Raw genomic sequence first — 19,473 nt, 5'->3', positions numbered from 1 at the left:
GGGAAAAGGCTACGAGAACGAGGATCACTATATGAACATGAGGCTGCAGTTTATCGGCATCGAGAACATCCACGTGATGAGGAGCAGCCAGCAGAAACTTGTTGATGGTGTGTAGTGATGTCATTCCCGTGCCGTGACATCATCCACAAGTGCCTGTAATAGGTTGCAATAGCATAGAGTTGATACTATGATGTTTGTGTGTGTGTATGTATGTGTGTGTGTGTGTGTGTGTGTGTGTGTGTGTGTGTGTGTGTGTGTGTGTGTGTATAAAACCCACGTTGCAGTCGGGGATCTCAGGTCTCCATCGATGGGGGACTTCCTGTGGGGTCTGGAGAATTCCGGCTGGCTCAAACACATTAAAGCAGTGCTGGATGCCGGAGTCTTCATCGCCAAGGTGTGTGTGTGTGTGTGTGTGTGGAGACAAGACCCTCTGTAAGCCTAATTTCATTGTGTGTGTGTGTGTGTGTGTGTGTTCAGGCTGTAGCAGAGGAAGGGGTGAGTGTGTTAGTGCACTGCTCTGATGGATGGGATCGGACGGCTCAGGCCTGCTCTGTGGCCAGCGTTCTCCTGGACCCGTACTACAGAACCATCAAAGGATTTATGGTACTAACACACACACTCGGGTTTAATACGCAATGTTTTACACACACACACACACACACACACACTCAGGTCTACTACACAACATGTTATACACAGAGAGAGAAAATGTCTCATATTTTACACTTATGCTAAAACGAAACAAATTATATCGAAGTGAAGCTCCGCCCACTCTGTGCCTGTCATTTCTAGCTCCTCGCACCAGGTGGTGCAAATCTAACAAACACATCTGGACTTCTGATTGTGTCTCTGCAGGTGTTGATAGAGAAAGACTGGCTATCGTTTGGACACAAGTTCTCACACAGGTTTGAACATCTGTACATCAAAACATCTGTACATGTAATCATCTACCTCAAAATATCTGTACATTTAAAACATCTGTACATTTAAAACATTTGTGCATTCACAACATCTGTAAATTCACTGTGTATTTTGAAACATCCAAACATTGAACCCTGTGTACACCTGAAAATCTGCACCTCAAAACATCCGCTCATTTAAATATTTGCAATTTAAAACATCTGTACACACGCATCTGCTCATCTAAACATCTGCACATGAAAACATCTGTACCTCAGAACATCTGCATATTAAAAATTCTGTTCATCAAAACTTCTGCACATGAAAACAGCCATACATAAAAACATCTGTTCATCCTTATATTTAAATATCTGCAAAACTGAAATCAAAACATCTGCATACTTACATGTAAACATCTGTATATCGAAACATCTCAGCATCCTTACCCATAATTAACTATACATTAAACCACATCTGTTCACTGGAATATATGAACTGTATATCTTTAACATCTGTACAACACACACCCAAAAAAACATTCCATATTTTCCCTCATTGGAACTGCATGGGACCACATTACACACCTCTGTTAGTTGCCATGGTTCCTCTGATATAAACCAGTCATCTGGAACCCCTGCAGGTACGCACACCTGGATGGAGACCCTAAAGAGGTGTCCCCTGTGATGGACCAGTTCCTGGAGTGTGTTTGGCAGCTGATGGAGCAGTTCCCCTGTGCCTTCGAGTTTAACGAGCGCTTCCTCCTGCAGCTGCACACACACGTCCACTCCTGCCAGTACGGAAACTTCATCTCCAACAGCCAGAGGGAACGTCGGGACCTGAGGTCAGAACGCTCACATGGGAAAAATGTTCGGATCTAACGTTCGAATATTGAGCTGTACGTGTGTGTGTGTGTGTGTGTGTGTGTGTGTGTGTGTGTGTGTGTGTGTGTGTGTGTGTGTGTGTGTGTGTGTGTGTGTGTGTGTGTGTGTGTGTAGGCTACGGGAGAGGACTCACTCGGTGTGGCCGTGTCTTTGGGAGAACAGATCCGAGTTCATCAATCCTCTGTATAGATCAGACCACGGTCAGACTCAGGGTGTGCTGAGACCCCTGACTACACCCTACTGCTTCAAGTGAGTGCAGAAGAAGGAAGGAAAGAGAGAAAGAGAGAGAGGTAGCTTGTTTAACTAGTTCTATAATGTATATCCTGTGTGTGTGTGTGTGTGTGTGTGTGTGTGTGTGACTGCAGATTCTGGAAAGGCATGTACAGTTCTTTGGAAAGGGGCAGGGCCTCGTACCAGTCACCCTCTGATTGGCTGACGGCCGTGAAGGAGGAGTCACAGCAGCTGGAGGAGGAGCTTAACACCCACCAGGAGGTACCCTGGAAGACCGGCGAAGGACAAGGCATACACACTCGCTGAAACACACTTCTTAGACACACAATTAGCCACACCCCCTTGTAGGTTGTCATGTTCTGCACTGGCATCCAAACTTTTTTCTGTGAGGGCAACATAATGTTTTCTTTCTTTAATGGGGTCTGTGACAGGAAATGACACTGGCCGAAGTGACTACCGGTATAATTGTGGAGATTTTATTATGATTTTAAATGGTTTTTATTTTGCCTCCAGAGCCCATTAAAAGAGCATTATTACTATCATAATGACTTTTTTTTCATATTCATCGCTATTGAAATATTTTATCGATACGATAGCTAGCTATGTAAAATAGTACTGAACTTTATTACAAAAAACCTACTGATTTATGAACGTGTTAAATGAAATAAATATGAATATATTTATTAATAAATCTAATTATATAAACCATAAATTATAAGTAATAAATATAATATAGCACTCTCTATGCAGCATCGCCTCTAGAGGCCGCTCTCGTAATGACAGCGGAAAGCGGAAGCCGGAAAAACTATCACTATGGATTTTCGCTGCTATTTTAAGCAATCGGTGCCTCAACCTTTATTGATAACTGAGGAACGTTTCAGTTTGAAAGCCAACCTTCATTATCAGATACAGATATGATATGAGGAAAACATTTAAAATGACATTTTGTCTCTCGCATTGTTCAGAGGGCCGTTTCAAATGTGGGAAAGGGGAGGGGAGTAGTTTGGGGACCCCTGGTATATAGATGACGTTTCATCATAACTGCTTTTCTTCTAACTCTTCTTCTCTCCTCTGCTGTAGAGACTCGCTCTTCTGGTACAGGCGAGAAAACCGCAGACGAACGGTGCGACTGAACGTCCGTACCACACGAGAAACGAGATCAGCAACCATCAGGATCACGACACCTGCACAAGCCCCGCCCCCGGGACAGAAAACCACACCCCTTCTTTTACATTACCCCTGAAATCACAGACGACGGCCACCGACGCAGACGAGCTGTCCGTCTGCAGCGATCTTGAGTCGGGCGTCGCTGACCTCAGCAGCCACGCCTCCAGCTCGTGCGATGACGGAAAAGACGGCCATCTGGACGAGGCGGCGTACGCCTGAAACAAAACGACGGGAGAAAAGGGATCGTCGAAAAGCCGATAACTAGACTGGTGCTTACTGTATATTATATATTACGCCACAAAAACTATTTAAATTTATTTATCAGCATTTTAAAACAATTGTAAATATTTACGAGCACAAACTCCTCCTGTGGGTTTGATTTTAAAACCATCAAAACCATCAAAAACCATCAAAGCCATCGCTGGTCCCTACAGATCTTTTCAGCCGGTTGCTGCTTCATTCACATATCAGCCAATGTTCCCTGAACCCCCGTCCTGCTGCAAGTAATAATCAGAGACCAGTAGACATGTCCACCAGTTCCTAATGGTCTGTAATGGTTTACTGGAAACCATTCATCCGATTCCTCTTGGAGCGAAATCCAGACGAGCTGCACTATATGACCAAATGTTTGTAAAAACCTGAACAGAAGTTTCATACGGTCAGTGTAGATCACATTCTCTTCAATTCATTCATGTTCAATAGCGTTGGAGATCTTCCACATCTTCCAACCCAGATCTTCATGGAGCTGACTTTGTGCATTGTGATGCCGGAAGAGTTTTGGGTCTCGTGGTTTAAAAGCCTCAGCATCCAGATAGTGATGAGAAGATCGGATCATTTTAGTGACTCGGTTCCTTGAAACTGGTCCATCAAAATGAACGAATCTTTTTTCGTTCAATTCACTTCATTAATCTCCTGCATATCGTCTACGGGAGTCACATAAAGAACGAACGACTCGGATCAGAAGAGTCGAGAGGGAAACGACTCAATTCTGTTTCCTGTGCATGACCTACGGATTATTTTTTGCGACTGGAATCACTCTCTGAGACGACTCGGTTCTCCTGAGTCGCATTAAAGAATCGTTCGCGAATCGTTCACTACGTCCAAAACACTCGTGTGCCTCCGAGTTTGTGGGAACATTTCGAGGAAGAACTGCATATGAGTGGAAAGTGGGTGTCCCAATACTTTTGGCGCTACAGTGCCTGTGCTTCCTAGGTTGATGCTACGAGGAAAAAAAAGACGAACAAAATCTAGAACCAGAACCAGAACCTGAAGTGGCCACTTTGGACATCTCGATTAATTTGACCTCAGAGGAGCGTGTTAGCCTGAGCGCTAACGGGCTTTTGTGGTAAAATAACCAACATATCCATGGTGCTGAAGATTATTTAGGAAAGAACAATTCCATTCGACGGCATGAAACGGTGTGTGTTCTCACGTAAATATTAGTGTGTGTGTGTTCCAGAGGTCGTGTTCTGAAGGTCGTGTTACCTCAGTAATTCTCTCTCCACAAAACCCGAATACGTTTTTACTGACAAGAACCTCAGTTCAACCTTAGTGTGGTGGACCAGCACTCATCGTCTCCAGTGTGTGTGTGTGTGTGTGTGTGTGTGTGTGTGTGTGTGTGTGTGTGTGTGTGTGTGTGTGTGTGTGTGTGTGTGTGTGTGGTGGTAAATTTCCAGGAACTTTCCATGGGAACTTCATCTGGTAAATTTTGGAAATATTCCAACTAACCAAAACAATTAATTAGAAATGTGAAGAAAATTGATATAAACTGTATCATAAACATTTTGTTTGATATGCAAACTACAGATTTGAACTTTTTTTTTTATTTTGTTGTAATCGTTCGTTGTTCTGCACACGGACGTTTTAAACATAAATGTATGTAATGGTTATGAAATTTACATAAATTAGCATTTTTTGATGTGCAGGATTATAGAAACGGTGCGTGTGACGTCACTGAGGAACGCACGGTGCGTGTAGGGGGCGTGGCCTCAGTAACCCTGTGCAGGTAGACATTTTCAACTCAAATTACATTGAGTTCAATTCATGTTTTTGTGTTGCGCTTTTAACAGTGAACATCGTCTCAGAGCAGCTTTACACAGACACTGTGGAGATAAAGAATGATGTTCTTTTATAAGTCTTATCTGCTTGTTTCAACTCAAAAATTATCCTGCAAGATTTTTTTTTCTAACTACATTTAAGTTACCTGCGATTTTTATTTATTTATTTTTTGAAATTCCCAGTTTATTCCTATGAATTCCTGTGGAGATTTTCTAGTCTTGCTGGAATTTTGCGATGTGGATGTATGCAGAGGAACGTGGTTAGACTTGGTAGAACTTTCTTCCACTCAAATATAGCTGTTTATTCAACGTTAGCATTAAAGCTGTAGATCATCTTTAGAATATTGGATAAATTTCCAGTTCCCAGTTCCCAGATCTGGCATTAAACCGCACAAGATGGAATTTTTCCCAGATGCAGCAGGACAAGTTAAATCTTTATATATACACACATCACTATATTCGTGTGTACACACTACAATATGCTACTGTGTGAACTTTGACCCCGATACACTGTATGTACAAAACCCTACCACCTTTGAATAAACTCATGTATAACTTGTTTTTTTTCTTTTTCTTTCACCCAAAAGTTTGTGGACACCTGAGCTCTTGCACTCTTCTGGGAAGATGTTCCACTAGATTGTGTGCCACAAGGGTGTTAGTAAAGTCAGTTAGTGATGGAGGTGAGAAGGTGAGGAGACCTGTGGTGCAGTCAGCATTCATTCATCCCAAACATCTTCAAGAGTTAGAGCTCTATAGCGGGAGATCTTCAAACCTATCTATCTTCATGGAGCTGGCTTTGTGCACAGGGGGGCATTGTCATGCTGGAACAGGTTTGGGTCTCCTAGCTCCAAAAGGAACATTATTTTGCTCCTGCATAACATTTTGAGGAAGAACCATTTCTGGATGGAAAAATCTAATGTCCCAATACTTTTGGTCACACTGAATGCTAATTAGAACGTTGTGAGTCAGCAAAGATACAAGATGGCTATCAGAGGAGGAAGCTTGCAAAGGAGCATTAGAAGGAACTGTGAAAGATCTGAATGATGGAACCTTCTATTGTGAGTGATCAAGACAATGAGGATGATTTATCCTGATATGAAGGTATTTTAGTGCACCAAAAGATGCGTTCTTCCCACAGTTTCTGGAACTTTTCAAGGAACTCTCATGGATTTGAAAAGCTGAATGGACTGGTCCAGAATTGTTCCAGTGCCCCAGGACATCAGAAGATCTGGTAGATGGAACACGGATGCAGGGATTCCTCATCTTCAAAATAGGTCCAGTTTGCAGAGGTACAAGGACACGTACTAAATTATGTGACCGTTCAGCTCGCTCTTATTGGTCCAAAACTACGTAAAGAAAAAAAAAGCAGACACGTGTGACAGAGTGATACGTGGAAATATTTTATTAGTCTACCAAATTAAATAAACTTATAATACAATTGTCTGATTATAATAAAGACTTTATCAACATTATCAAATACAGTATTCCCCCCCCCCCCGTGGTGAATCCGGCAGCGTCGGCGAAAATTTTCTCCTTGGAGTCGAGTGTGAGTGCGAGTGTGAGTGTGATCTGAACCCAAAGCCACCCATAGACAGTATTTAAAGTGTGCACTAATGAGAACTCGAGAGAGAGAGAGAGAGAGAGAGAGAGAACTCCGCTACAGCCTCGCCCAAACCCAGTCTCAAACCAGACAAACGCCTGGGGGTCCTGTAAGCGCTAAATTCAGCATCAGCTCCTCAAATCAGCTTCCGCCACCTGCAGGAGGAGTTTGGATCTGCGCTGCTGCGTGTTTGTGTCATGAGGCGGAGCGTTCTGCTTTAGTATGAAAACCTGGGAGCAAAAAAGAGTTATACAAAACCAGTGAAACTTTTAAAAAGTTAGAGTATTAGTTAGTATTACTAGTTATAAAAGAATTAACCAGAACTAAATGCAACATCCATCCAACTAATCAGCTTATATCAATCCAACTAATAAAATACCCCACCTGCTAATCAAACAATCTGACTAATCACCCAAAGAGTTACTAAATCATCATCTAACTACAATAACGTACTACTACTGACTAGCCATAATTACTACCTCGAACCCAATCCCTCGAACCATCAATCTACTCATCTAAATAAACTATGTATCCAAAACCAACCATCACTATTTAACCTTATTGTTTATTCTGCTGCTAATTTAATGACTAATCTTCTAATAGACTAATTATAACTAACATCTAATCTAAACAAATATTTCACTAGTGATAAACACCAAATAACCATTAAATTATCACCCGCAAACCTCATTACCAGACTAATCAGCAATTCCTTAACCTAACCTTCCAAACCCACTGACCATTCTAACCAACCAGCCAACCATCTCACCTACATAACTACCCACTCAGCATCTAACTATCCATCTAACCGCCAAACCAACCATAACCACCCACTCAGCATCTAACTATCCATCTAACCGCCAAACCAACCATAACCACCCACTCAGCATCTAACTATCCATCTAACCGCCAAACCAACCATAACCACCCACTCAGCATCTAACTATCCATCTAACCGCCAAACCAACCATAACTACCCACTCAGCATCTAACTATCCATCTAACCGCCAAACCAACCATAACCACCCACTCAGCATCTAACTATCCATCTAACCGCCAAACCAACCATAACCACCCACTCAGCATCTAACTATCCATCTAACCGCCAAACCAACCATAACTACCCACTCAGCATCTAACTTTTCATCTAACCGCCAAACCAACCATAACTACCCACTCAGCATCTATACATCTAAACGCCAAACCAACCATAACTACCCACTCAGCATCTATACATCTAACCGCCAAACCAACCATAACTACCCACTCAGCATCTATACATCTAACCGCCAAACCAACCATAACTACCCACTCAGCATCTAACTATCCATCTAACCGCCAAACCAACCATAACCACCCACTCAGCATCTAACTATCCATCTAACCGCCAAACCAACCATAACCACCCACTCAGCATCTAACTATCCATCTAACCGCCAAACCAACCATAACCACCCACTCAGCATCTAACTATCCATCTAACCGCCAAACCAACCATAACCACCCACTCAGCATCTAACTATCCATCTAACCGCCAAACCAACCATAACCACCCACTCAGCATCTAACTATCCATCTAACCGCCAAACCAACCATAACCACCCACTCAGCATCTAACTATCCATCTAACCGCCAAACCAACCATAACCACCCACTCAGCATCTAACTATCCATCTAACCGCCAAACCAACCATAACCACCCACTCAGCATCTAACTATCCATCTAACCGCCAAACCAACCATAACTACCCACTCAGCATCTAACTATCCATCTAACCGCCAAACCAACCATAACTACCCACTCAGCATCTAACTTTTCATCTAACCGCCAAACCAACCATAACTACCCACTTAGCATCTATTCATCTAACCGCCAAACCAACCATAACTACCCACTCAGCATCTAACTATCCATCTAACCGCCAAACCAACCATAACTACCCACTCAGCATCTAACTATCCATCTAACCGCCAAACCAACCATAACTACCCACTCAGCATCTAACTATCCATCTAACCGCCAAACCAACCATAACCACCCACTCAGCATCTAACTATCCATCTAACCGCCAAACCAACCATAACCACCCACTCAGCATCTAACTATCCATCTAACCGCCAAACCAACCATAACCACCCACTCAGCATCTAACTATCCATCTAACCGCCAAACCAACCATAACCACCCACTCAGCATCTAACTATCCATCTAACCGCCAAACCAACCATAACCACCCACTCAGCATCTAACTATCCATCTAACCGCCAAACCAACCATAACCACCCAATCAGCATCTAACTATCCATCTAACCGCCAAACCAACCATAACCACCCAATCAGCATCTAACTATCCATCTAACCGCCAAACCAACCATAACCACCCACTCAGCATCTAACTATCCATCTAACCGCCAAACCAACCATAACCACCCACTCAGCATCTAACTATCCATCTAACCGCCAAACCAACCATAACCACCCACTCAGCATCTAACTATCCATCTAACCGCCAAACCAACCATAACCACCCACTCAGCATCTAACTATCCATCTAACCGCCAAACCAACCATAACCACCCACTCAGCATCTAACTATCCATCTAACCGCCAAACCAACCATAACCACCCACTCAGCATCTAACTTTTCATCTAACCGCCAAACCAACCATAACTACCCACTCAGCATCTAACTTTTCATCTAACCGCCAAACCAACCATAACTACCCACTCAGCATCTATACATCTAACCGCCAAACCAACCATAACTACCCACTCAGCATCTATTCATCTAACCACCAAACCAACCATAACTACCCACTCAGCATCTAACTATTCATCTAACCACCAAACCAACCATAACTACCCACTCAGCATCTAACTATCCATCTAACCGCCAAACCAACCATAACTACCCACTCAGCATCTAACTATCCATCTAACCGCCAAACCAACCATAACTACCCACTCAGCATCTAACTATCCATCTAACCGCCAAACCAACCATAACTACCCACTCAGCATCTAACTATTCATCTAACAGTCAAGCTGACAGAACCACCTGTTAGCCAACTAACTAATCTAATCAACCAGCAATCCCCTCACAGCCCATCCTGACCACCCACACATCTATAATACATATGTATTTATTTATAGATTATATTTCTACTCACCAGTAGTGATGCTAGTGAGCAGAGGGAAAGTGTCCCTGCAGTGAGATGGACTGCTGAAGTTTCTCCTCTTTCGCTCTTCTACTGTGACAGAGCTACAAACCAAAATCGCAGAGGGTGAGAAAGGGGGCACCTGATCGCTCAGCTCTCTGAAACCCACCAGCAAAACATCTACACCATCTACAGCACAGAGACCGTACCGTCCGCTTCTCCATGAAGCTGGTGAGAAAGTCATCGATCTCGCTCTTTCCTTCCAGAAAGTTCTCCGCTGTCTCCTCAGACACCTCCTCGGCCTGATGGGCAGCGACCTTCAACCTCGCCTGAAGGGCACTCAGGCTGCAGCTCTGAACGAGAGAGAGGAGAGAAAGGGACAACGTGGGGGAGGAAGGAAAGAGAAGAAAAAAGAAAGGATTTTTGTGAAAGCTATATTCTGAAGAGTCTAAATAAAAAAAATTAAACGTGTGTGAGAGAGAAAAAACATCTAATGGGTGTGTATGTGGTCGTGTGTGTGTGTGTGTGTGTGTTTACCTCACTGAGCTCGTGCTGTCTCTGCATTTTGGTCTGAAACGCTGACTTCATCTGGGTCAGCTGCTCATACTACACACACACACACACACACACACACACACACACACACACACACACACACAGTGAGCTCATGCTCAAATCACAACAAGAGATCATATGACATGTGTGTGTGTGTGTGTGTGCGCGCGCATGCTCACTTTGTACAGTATCTCCTGTCTCTTCCCTTCCAGCTGTGGCTCCAGCTGCAGATTCTTTTCTGTGTACACACAAACCACCAGACATTTCACAGTGAGTAGAGTGTGTGTTAATTAAACCCCACGCACGCACACACACGTGAGTGTGTGCAGATGTGACTTACTGGCCACTGTGACGATGGTGTTAACCAGGTCTTCTTTATCGCTGGAGACCTGCTTGAGCTGAGGCAGACATGCAAAATACTCCAGCAGCACATCTTCATTATCGCTCATGTCCTTCAGCTGAGACACACTGCAGCCACACACACACACACACACACACACACACACACACACACACACACACACACACACACACATCTCTGAAGGCTGCTATGATTTGTAAGTGAACAGTGCAGGGGCAGCTCATTAATTATTAATAAATATGCAAATGAAGTTATAATATGATCATCATATATGACAAATGTGGTTTGTTTCATGATGTAGAATCGCTACATCATCCCGTGTCTAATTTGCATATCAGGTGATGACAGCACACTCGGTAGGCCCCGCCCAGTTTATGCAGGTAGGGCTGTGCATTACCTCATCTCAGAAAGTTCCGGAAACGAGTCGGGGATTTCGGGCATCTTGTAGATGTATCCGTTTAGTCCGGTCTGTAAAAGAGGCGATCGCATGATTAGGGATGCGGCGGGGATTTGGGGGAGGAGCTTAGTGAAGAGCAGCGCAGTACCTGTGAGTCGGACATGGGGACGGGGAGCGGGAGGTCCGTGATCAGCCCGTATGGAACAGGAGGACGGTTCTGTACCTGCTGTGGGTCGGATCCCTGGGGTGGTGGGAGAGGGGCGGCGACGGCGGGGCGCTGGGGGTCCTGGCTTGGGAAGGCGGGGACGAAATGAAAGTTCTGCGCAGGGTACGGCGGCGGCTTGTACATGCTGGAGGGAGGGAAACCGTTAGAAAGAGAGAATGAGACGTTACCGTAGTAACCATGATTTAGTCTTTGTGAAACGCCTACATAACTCGTAGAGTGTATGACATCATTATAAACTACTCATTTTACATGATTAAGGAATACACAGTGCCTGTAGTGGGCGTGGCCTCAGCAACCCTGCAGGAAGCGTGCTGTGTGCACGTGACTGATGAATGTGCAGGAGGAAATTTAACTCAAATTACATTCAATCGGGTTGTTTTTACTTAAATTATCTTGCAAGATTTATTTTTCCCCCCAACTACATTTATGTTCCCTGTTGTTACATGCAAACCTGCAACTTTGTAAATTTCCAGTCTTGGAAAGTCCTGGAATTTTGCGTCTCTAGGGAATACTCACAAAGGGAAGGACGGGCCTCCGGACATCAGGACCGGCGGACTTTTCCAGAACTCATCCAGCAAGCTCTGGATCACTTTCCCGAGATCCGAGTGCATCCCGAACTGCAGCCGAGACGAGAAAGTGAGACGTGATTGTTTATAAAGCGTCATGTGTGAGCGTGAGAGAGTGCGCTGGAGATTACGTACGTTGGTGATCAGGGGGCTGGTGACCACGGTGCCGTTGTTCCCGTCCACCGCGTGATGACCGAGTGGAGGGTACACCGTGACGACGGGCTTCTCTTGAGGGAACTGCGGTGGAAGCAATCTGCGTAGAAAAAAAAAGTTGAAAGTTTTGGCACCCCGAGTCGTATCAAGGTCAGGATTATGAGGGGAAACTTTTCTTACTCACATGTTGACGCTGATGGTCGAGTTGTTGACGGTGAAAGGAATCCGGTACTCGACATCTTTCTGGATCTCAGCGATGCTGGTATGCCGGGGTCATTGTATCAACACACACACACACACACACACACAAACGGTTCAGTGATTAAGAGTTTCCCGTCCCATCTAAACCGCATTCCACGTCAAATTTATCGCTGTCATCTAGACATCATTCAAACACATACTGTTCCAGAAGGTCTAAGGTTTAGATACGGTCTCAAGTGTGTGTGTGTGTGTGTGTGTGTGTGTGTGTGTGTGTGTGTATAAAAGAGTGGTAGCTCTTTTATACTGTTTTTGTAGCTCCTAAAAACAGTGGTCAGGAAGTGTGTATACAAGGCCCAGGTGTGACAACAGAGTGATCAGTACACACGATAAGACTTTAATCCGGCAGTGGAAACGGAAGCTAGGGGTTTCCAGGCACGAGGACATGCGAGTCAGGGGTTCTTACGTGGAATGCGCGGCTTTGAGCGACTCGATCTGCCGCTGCCTTTGTTTCTGCAAGCTGTTGAGAGGCGGAATCGCTCCGGAGCCCTTCGACAACGGGAAAATCCAGTTCATCCTGATCTCTTACACACACACACACACACACACACACACACACACACACACACACACACACACACACACACACACAGAGAGAGAGAGAGAGATCTTAGCCAAATTATGCTAGCGACTTAGCATCACCAATCGCTGTCTCATTCAGCTAGTCAGCATTTTCTCCAAAACTCACCTGACATCCGGTGGAAACTCTTAGAAAGACCATGAACCTGTCTCCGTCTCCGTCTCCTCTCCGGACATGTCCGTGTCAACCCCGCACGTCAAAGCGCATCACTCACGTGTCTCTAATAATAATCACCACAGGTGAGCGCGACGCGCACGTCAAAATACAGGCCGGAAAACAAACAAGCGCCGACGCGTACGTTTTGCGTCATAGCCTCCCTCAAGACCCGCCTCCTGCGCTGCGATTGGCTAGTTAACCAATCAATCAAACAACAAACCCCGCCCCCGTCCCAATGCAGTTAAAAACCGACAGCGACTCTTTCATCCTGATTGTGATTTTATTCCGAGAAGTTTAGAGTTTAAGAATCGTTACGCTCAAAATAATTATATGTACAATATTGTTTTATGTTTTAGTTTCCAAGTTTTTATATCAACACTATATGGACAAAAGTATTGGGACACATGACCTTTCATGTGGTTCTTCTCCAAACTCCAAATCTCCATCTATCTTTTTCAGGTTTAATATAAATTCTCCACACATCATTTTCTTTTCTTTCTGACGTCCATGAAGGTCAGCGTTCAGCATGACGATGGCCCAGCTCAGGTTGTACACGGTGTCATTCAGGCTGTAAGGCTGTCCGTTACACCTCAGATACTGGTGAACAAATTTAATTAAAAACAGGTTTTGGATCTCCATTTTATCTTCAGGCCATAACTTTTCTAGTAACAACCGGAGAGCACAATCCACAGACAATGATTTAAAGTCAAAGTACTTCATGTAGGCTTTTACTGTGGCCTTGGCTAAACTCTGGTCCATACTCAGGTGCGGGACCATCTCCGCATTTTACTGTAAAACAAGTATATTACTGTAGCACAGGGTTAGGGTTGATTGTGGATGGTTGGTGTTGGGTTGGGGGTGTTAGGGTTGGTTTGGGGTGGTTGGTGTTGGGTTGGGGGTGTTAGGGGTTTGTTACGGTTGGTTGGGGGTGGTTGGTGTTGGGTTGGTGTTGGGTTGGGGGTGTTAGGGTTGGTTTGGGGCGGTTGGTGTTGGGTTGGGGGTGTTAGGGGTTTGTTAGGGTTGGTTGGGGGTGGTTGGTGTTGGGTTGGGGGTGTTAGAGGTTTGTTACGTTTGGTTGGGGGTGGTTGGTGTTGGGTTGGGGGTGTTAGGGTAGGTTGGTGTTGGGTTGGGGGTGTTAGGGTTGGTTGGGGTTGGTTGGTGTTGGGTTGGGGGTGTTGGGGTTGGTTGGGGGTGGTTGGTGTTGGGTTGGGGGTGTTAGGGGTTTGTTAGGGTTGGTTGGTTGTGGATGGTGTTGGGGGTGGTGGTTGGTGTTGGGTTGGGGGTAAGCCTTTCCTCTTTGACCAGCTCTCTTAATTGGTGTGTCTTTTCCCACAACCATATTTCATGAACACACATCACTTTTTTAGCACATCGCTCGAGAGTGTGTCACTTTTTTGTGTTGTGTATTAACACTGATAACGCATTACAGCATGAGATGCGCTTAAAATTATTTGCCCCTATATCAGGTTACACCTGGGGTGGAGTGAGGGGGGGGGGGGGGTAAATGCAACAATATATATATAAGTTAAGGGTGTAAACTGCTACCATAGCAACGACACACACATTCATGGACGTGAGGCGCTGTTGTAACATTTCAATGATCTTTATTTAACCAGTAACCTTTAATCTGTAACCGGAAACTAAGAATCGTCTTCTCTAATGAGCTTCTCAGACACTGCTCTATTCCCCTCACATCCTCTTTATGTGGAAGAGCAGAGGAAATGTGGGTGTTGGTGGTAGGAGGCTTGTCTTCGTCTGGGCTTTAATGTCTGGCTTTTACTCTGAACGCACATATCGGAGTTTCTTTGATAGACTTATAGAAGATCTCTAAATAAATGGAGAAAGGATTGATATTATCCCCATCCATTTTAGTCAGGTTCCATATAAATTCTTCACATGTCATTTTCCTTCTTTCGTGGCCTCCATGAAGGTCAGCATTCAGCATAAGGATGGCCCAGGTCAGGTTGTACAGTGTGAGACTCATGCTTTTCGGTTGTCCGTTACACTTCAGGTAATGGTGAACAAAACTCCTCATAAACAGGTTCTGGATCTCAATATCATCTTCCGGCCAAAACCTTTTGAGGAACAATCGGAGAGAGAAATCCACAGTTTTCGATGTAAAGTTAAAGAACTTCACATAGGTTTTCACTGTGGCTTTGGCTAATCTGTCGTTCTTACTCAGACGCCGGATCATCTCAGAACATCTATACTCCTTGTTGAAGAAGATCATCCTAGCGAGGTGTCTCCCTTCCAAAATGTTCTTTTTCTTTTTCCAAAAGAGTTTCATCAGCTCGATTTCTTTAGGAATGTTTCTCACAACTTTTTGTTTTGTTGTTCCTGATGTAACTGATGCTCCAGCTGCGATCTCCTGCATTTCTGATGATGCTCCAGCTGCAACCTCCTTAAATTCTGATGATTCTACCACTTCAACCTCGTCCATTTCTGATGATGCTCCAGATTCAACCTCGTCCATTTCTGATGATGCTCCAGATTCAACCTCATCCATTTCTGATGATGCTCCAGGTTCAAGCGCCTCCATTTCTGATAATGTTCCAGGTTCAAGCGCCTCCATTTCTAATAATGCTCCAGGTTCAAATTCCTGCATTGGATTAAAGAATGATTTTGCCTCTCTGTGTACACGTGATTGCAGTCGTCTCTCTAGGTGGCGCTCTCACTGGGGGTTGAGTCATAATGAGGCAGGTGCGCTGTGCGCTGCTGTTTATCAGGTCCGGTGAAAAGATCACAGAGACCCTAGCCCCGCCCATACACGACCCCTCTCTGTGACGTAGGAGCACGGGAGCGCGCTTTGGGAACCCCGAGCTGTGCTTTCGCGGGATCGCGCACACGTTGCGCGGACCGACACGAGCTGGAAAGAAACTGAGGACCAGGAGGAAAAAAAACAATGTTCAAGGAGTGGAAACAGCAGCGGGGGTCAGAGACACGTGATCCTGCTTTAATGGCGTATTAGTCAATTAGTCAATCACAGCGCACTTTATTATTATTATTATTGTTATTATTATTATTATTATTATTATTATTATTATTATTATTATTATTATTATTATTATTATTCACATTTTATTATTATTCTAATTTTATTATTATTCTAATTTTATTATTATTCTAATTCTTCTTCTTATTATTAATATTCTAATTATTCTAATTATTATTATTATTATTATTATTATTATTATTATTATTATTATTCTAATTTTATTATTATTCTAATTTTATTATTATTCTAATTCTTCTTCTTATTATTAATATTCTAATTATTCTAATTATTATTATTATTATTATTATTATTATTATTATTCTAATTTTATTATTATTCTAATTTTATTATTATTCTAATTCTTCTTCTTCTTATTATTATTATTCTAATTATTCTAATTATTCTAATTATTATTATTATTATTATTATTATTATTATAATTTTATTATTATTCTAATTCTTCTTCTTCTTCTTTTTCTTCTAATTATTATTATTATTATTATTATTATTCTAATTTTCTTCTTCTTCTTCTTCTTCTTCTTCTTCTTATTATTCTAATTATTATTCTAATTATTATTATTATTATTATTATTAATTATTATTATTCTAATTTTCTTCTTCTTCTTCTTCTTCTTATTATTATTATTATTCTAATTATTATTCTAATTATTATTATTATTATTATTATTATTATTATTATTATTATTATTATTATTATTATTAACATTTTGTCCCAATTTATTTTTGGTGCAGTGTCCACTAATGAGAGACATATTTCATTTATTTATTTTTTTTATTTATTCATTTATGACACTAACCACTACACCATTATCACAGTGGTTTTGTCTGTGCTTATTGGAGTTTTGTCTTGAAAAACAGCTGATGTGTATAACGATGCATTATAATGTCTCACACTTGTTTATGTAATTATACAGATACTTACAATGATCTCATTTATCCACCTGAGCAGATGAATTTAAGGGCCGTCCTCAAGTGTGTTTTTGTGGCAATTCTACATGAAAGAAAACACAAAAGTATAAACAGAAAAAGCGTAACAACTGTTCAGACATTTCTTCATGATGTCCAGCTTGTACAATTTCTTCTCCTCTGTTAGTCATAGTGAAATGAAAAAAACAGCTATTAATTCCACATGAATATATTTGATCTTAGGAATATATTATTTATTAGAAATAATTTCATACATATTCATGTAAAAAGTAGATTAAACCAGTTAGTGGTTCAGATGGTGTTAAGGACAGCAGAGTCCTTGCTGGGCCACAGGTTCTCACAGATACACTCTGAAATCTTTTAGAAAACCTTTAGAGAAGTGAAACCAGTTAAAGACACATGGTGAAGAACAAATCCGTATAAATGTCCACGGTTTCTGAACTGGATGCACAAGCAGCTCTTATAGGAGTGATGGGCAGGTGTCCACATACTTATGGATATACAGTATGAAATTCGTGATAATCTGAAGTCTAAATAAATAAAATGTTCTTTTCCATTTAATAAATAAATAGATTATTAAAAAGTGAATATTTCTGTAAATAAATGTCTGTTCACCAAAGTGACTCTGTAGATCTGCGAGTCGACTCTTTTCTATCAACACAAGCAGACGCCACCAGGAACCGACTCTTTCATAAACGACTCATTAATGTTTGGTGAATGTGTGTGGTAAGAACTGGTTTTATAAAGTTTTATTACTCTTGTTTTCCAGTCTGTCAACCTCTAAACTTTCTGTGTCGTTATTTATTTATATTTATATAAGATACTTATTTGTTTATATTAAGTTGATGTTGTTTTATTAAAAGACGTTTGTGGTGTTGAGTTAGCATGTGTTAGCTAGTCAGGGTTTTAGCTCTTAAAACTTACAGACTTCGGTATTTACAGGATACACATGCTGTCCCTCTTATTAAAGACGTTAATAAATAAAATAAAAATACAGTTTATAATATATATTTAACGTTTCTACTGTTTAGTTACGAGAAAGTGCTCCGATCTGCGAGTCGACTCGTTTTTTGAACCGACTCTCTCTAAAAACGACTCCTCATCGCCCAGGGCTTTAACAGAGGATGCAAAAGGATGAAATCAGGTAAAAAAATGTTTTATTTCCTCGTTAAGGCTTTTTAACAATTTAAAAACGAGTAACAATGATGCTGTGATTCATTAAACACACTCTGATATGCTGTTATGGGAAAACAATCAATGTTGGTAGCAGGATCTTTTCCTATAAATCACATTAATCACAGTATCGATTACATCAGTAATCCAGTGATCTGATGATTATTTTTAATGATTAATCAACCAGAGATCCGACAGTGTGTGTGTGTGTGTGTGTGTGTGTGTGCGCGCGCGCGCGCGTGTTACAAACATCCCCTCCACGTGGTCCGCATTTCTTCTTCTTAAAGCTCCATTCTTCTGGGCAGATGTTCCTCTAGATTTTGTGGAGATTCGTTCATCCACAAGGGTGTTAGTAAAGTCAGGTAGTGATGGAGGTGAGAAGGTGAGGAGGCCTGGGGTGCAGTCAGCGTTCACATTCATCCCAAAATCTCCAACAATCCCAAACAACCCATGTACACCAGATCTTCATGGAGCTGCTTTGTGCACAGGGGCATCATCATGCTGGAACAGGGTTTGGGTCTCCTAGTTCAAGTGAAGAGTAAAGTTCATTCTAGCGCATCCAAAGACGTTCTGTACAATTGTGTGGGAACAGTTTGAGGAAGAACCACATATGGTGGGAAACCCAGGTTTCCAAATCCCTTAGACAATCTTTCTTTACTGAACATCTCCCAGATCCTCAGAGCAGATCCTCCTGTTCCACCACACACATTTCATAAACACACTTTGTTGATATTTAGACAGTGTGTAAGTCTGGGTGTGTCTTTGCAGGAATTTGTGCACTTGAACTTGTGATGTGTTTGTTGTGCACGCTGCCTGTTTTTTCTATTTTTTTGGTGAAAGTCTTCTTGTTGTCCACTAGAGGGAGACATTTCATTATTATTATTATTATTTATTTTTTTGTCTTGGCGTCATATTCGAAGACAAAGTTCCTACACCACCTGAGTGTTAGTGTGGGACCTGATGGCTTAGTGGTTTAAGCCTTGCCTCTGGACTCAGGGGGGCAGCTGCCCGGATATTGCCCCCCTGATCCAGGTTATTCCGATACCTTCCACCAGGCCTCCTTTTGGCCATCTGGAACCTTCCACACAACCAGCAGTGTTTATATCCTGG

The 19,473-nt window shown here is 42.4% G+C and overlaps 2 protein-coding genes and 1 long non-coding RNA gene across 5 annotated transcripts in view; 1 reads left to right on the top strand and 2 right to left on the bottom strand.

The window, feature by feature from the left end:
- mtmr7b (myotubularin related protein 7b) overlaps positions 1–5,795 on the top strand; it is a 9,585-nt gene extending 3,790 nt beyond the window's left edge. Inside the window, exons 7-15 of one of the 3 annotated variants that reach the window (XR_014531981.1) lie at positions 1–107; positions 285–394; positions 478–603; positions 856–905; positions 1,541–1,741; positions 1,896–2,030; positions 2,147–2,273; positions 3,093–5,184; positions 5,420–5,795. The exon at positions 1–107 is cut by the window's left edge and continues 26 nt beyond it. Coding sequence is in view for 2 of the 3 variants with exons in the window: in XM_083532867.1 (XP_083388993.1) it covers positions 1–107; positions 285–394; positions 478–603; positions 856–905; positions 1,541–1,741; positions 1,896–2,030; positions 2,147–2,273; positions 3,093–3,398 (1,162 nt within the window). In the remaining variant the exon portion in view is untranslated. Of the gene's footprint in view, positions 108–284; positions 395–477; positions 604–855; positions 906–1,540; positions 1,742–1,895; positions 2,031–2,146; positions 2,302–3,092 lie in introns of all 3 variants that reach the window. The other 2 variants (XM_083532868.1, XM_083532867.1) reach the window with 2 other exon arrangements.
- LOC310721408 lies at positions 5,388–6,527 on the bottom strand. Its single transcript, XR_014532029.1, has 2 exons — positions 6,165–6,527; positions 5,388–5,986 (listed from the first exon to the last, which is right to left on the bottom strand). It is a non-coding gene; the product is annotated as an uncharacterized lncRNA (long non-coding RNA).
- Positions 6,528–6,617: 90 nt separating this feature from the next.
- On the bottom strand, positions 6,618–13,384 carry vps37a (VPS37A subunit of ESCRT-I). The gene is made up of 13 exons (XM_083532955.1): positions 13,200–13,384; positions 12,918–13,028; positions 12,438–12,512; positions 12,236–12,353; positions 12,051–12,151; positions 11,457–11,658; positions 11,309–11,379; positions 10,891–11,018; positions 10,730–10,788; positions 10,533–10,601; positions 10,205–10,348; positions 10,008–10,099; positions 6,618–7,066 (listed from the first exon to the last, which is right to left on the bottom strand). Exons 2-12 carry the CDS (start codon positions 13,025–13,027, stop codon positions 10,019–10,021), a joined length of 1,158 nt encoding a protein of 385 aa, XP_083389081.1. The 5' UTR covers position 13,028; positions 13,200–13,384; the 3' UTR covers positions 6,618–7,066; positions 10,008–10,018.
- Positions 13,385–19,473: the final 6,089 nt, after the last annotated feature.

This window comes from Silurus aristotelis (genome assembly GCF_946808225.1).
Source record: "Silurus aristotelis genome assembly, chromosome: 27".
Lineage (NCBI taxonomy): Eukaryota > Metazoa > Chordata > Actinopteri > Siluriformes > Siluridae > Silurus > Silurus aristotelis.
This window is presented reverse-complemented; position numbering and strand designations above follow the sequence as displayed.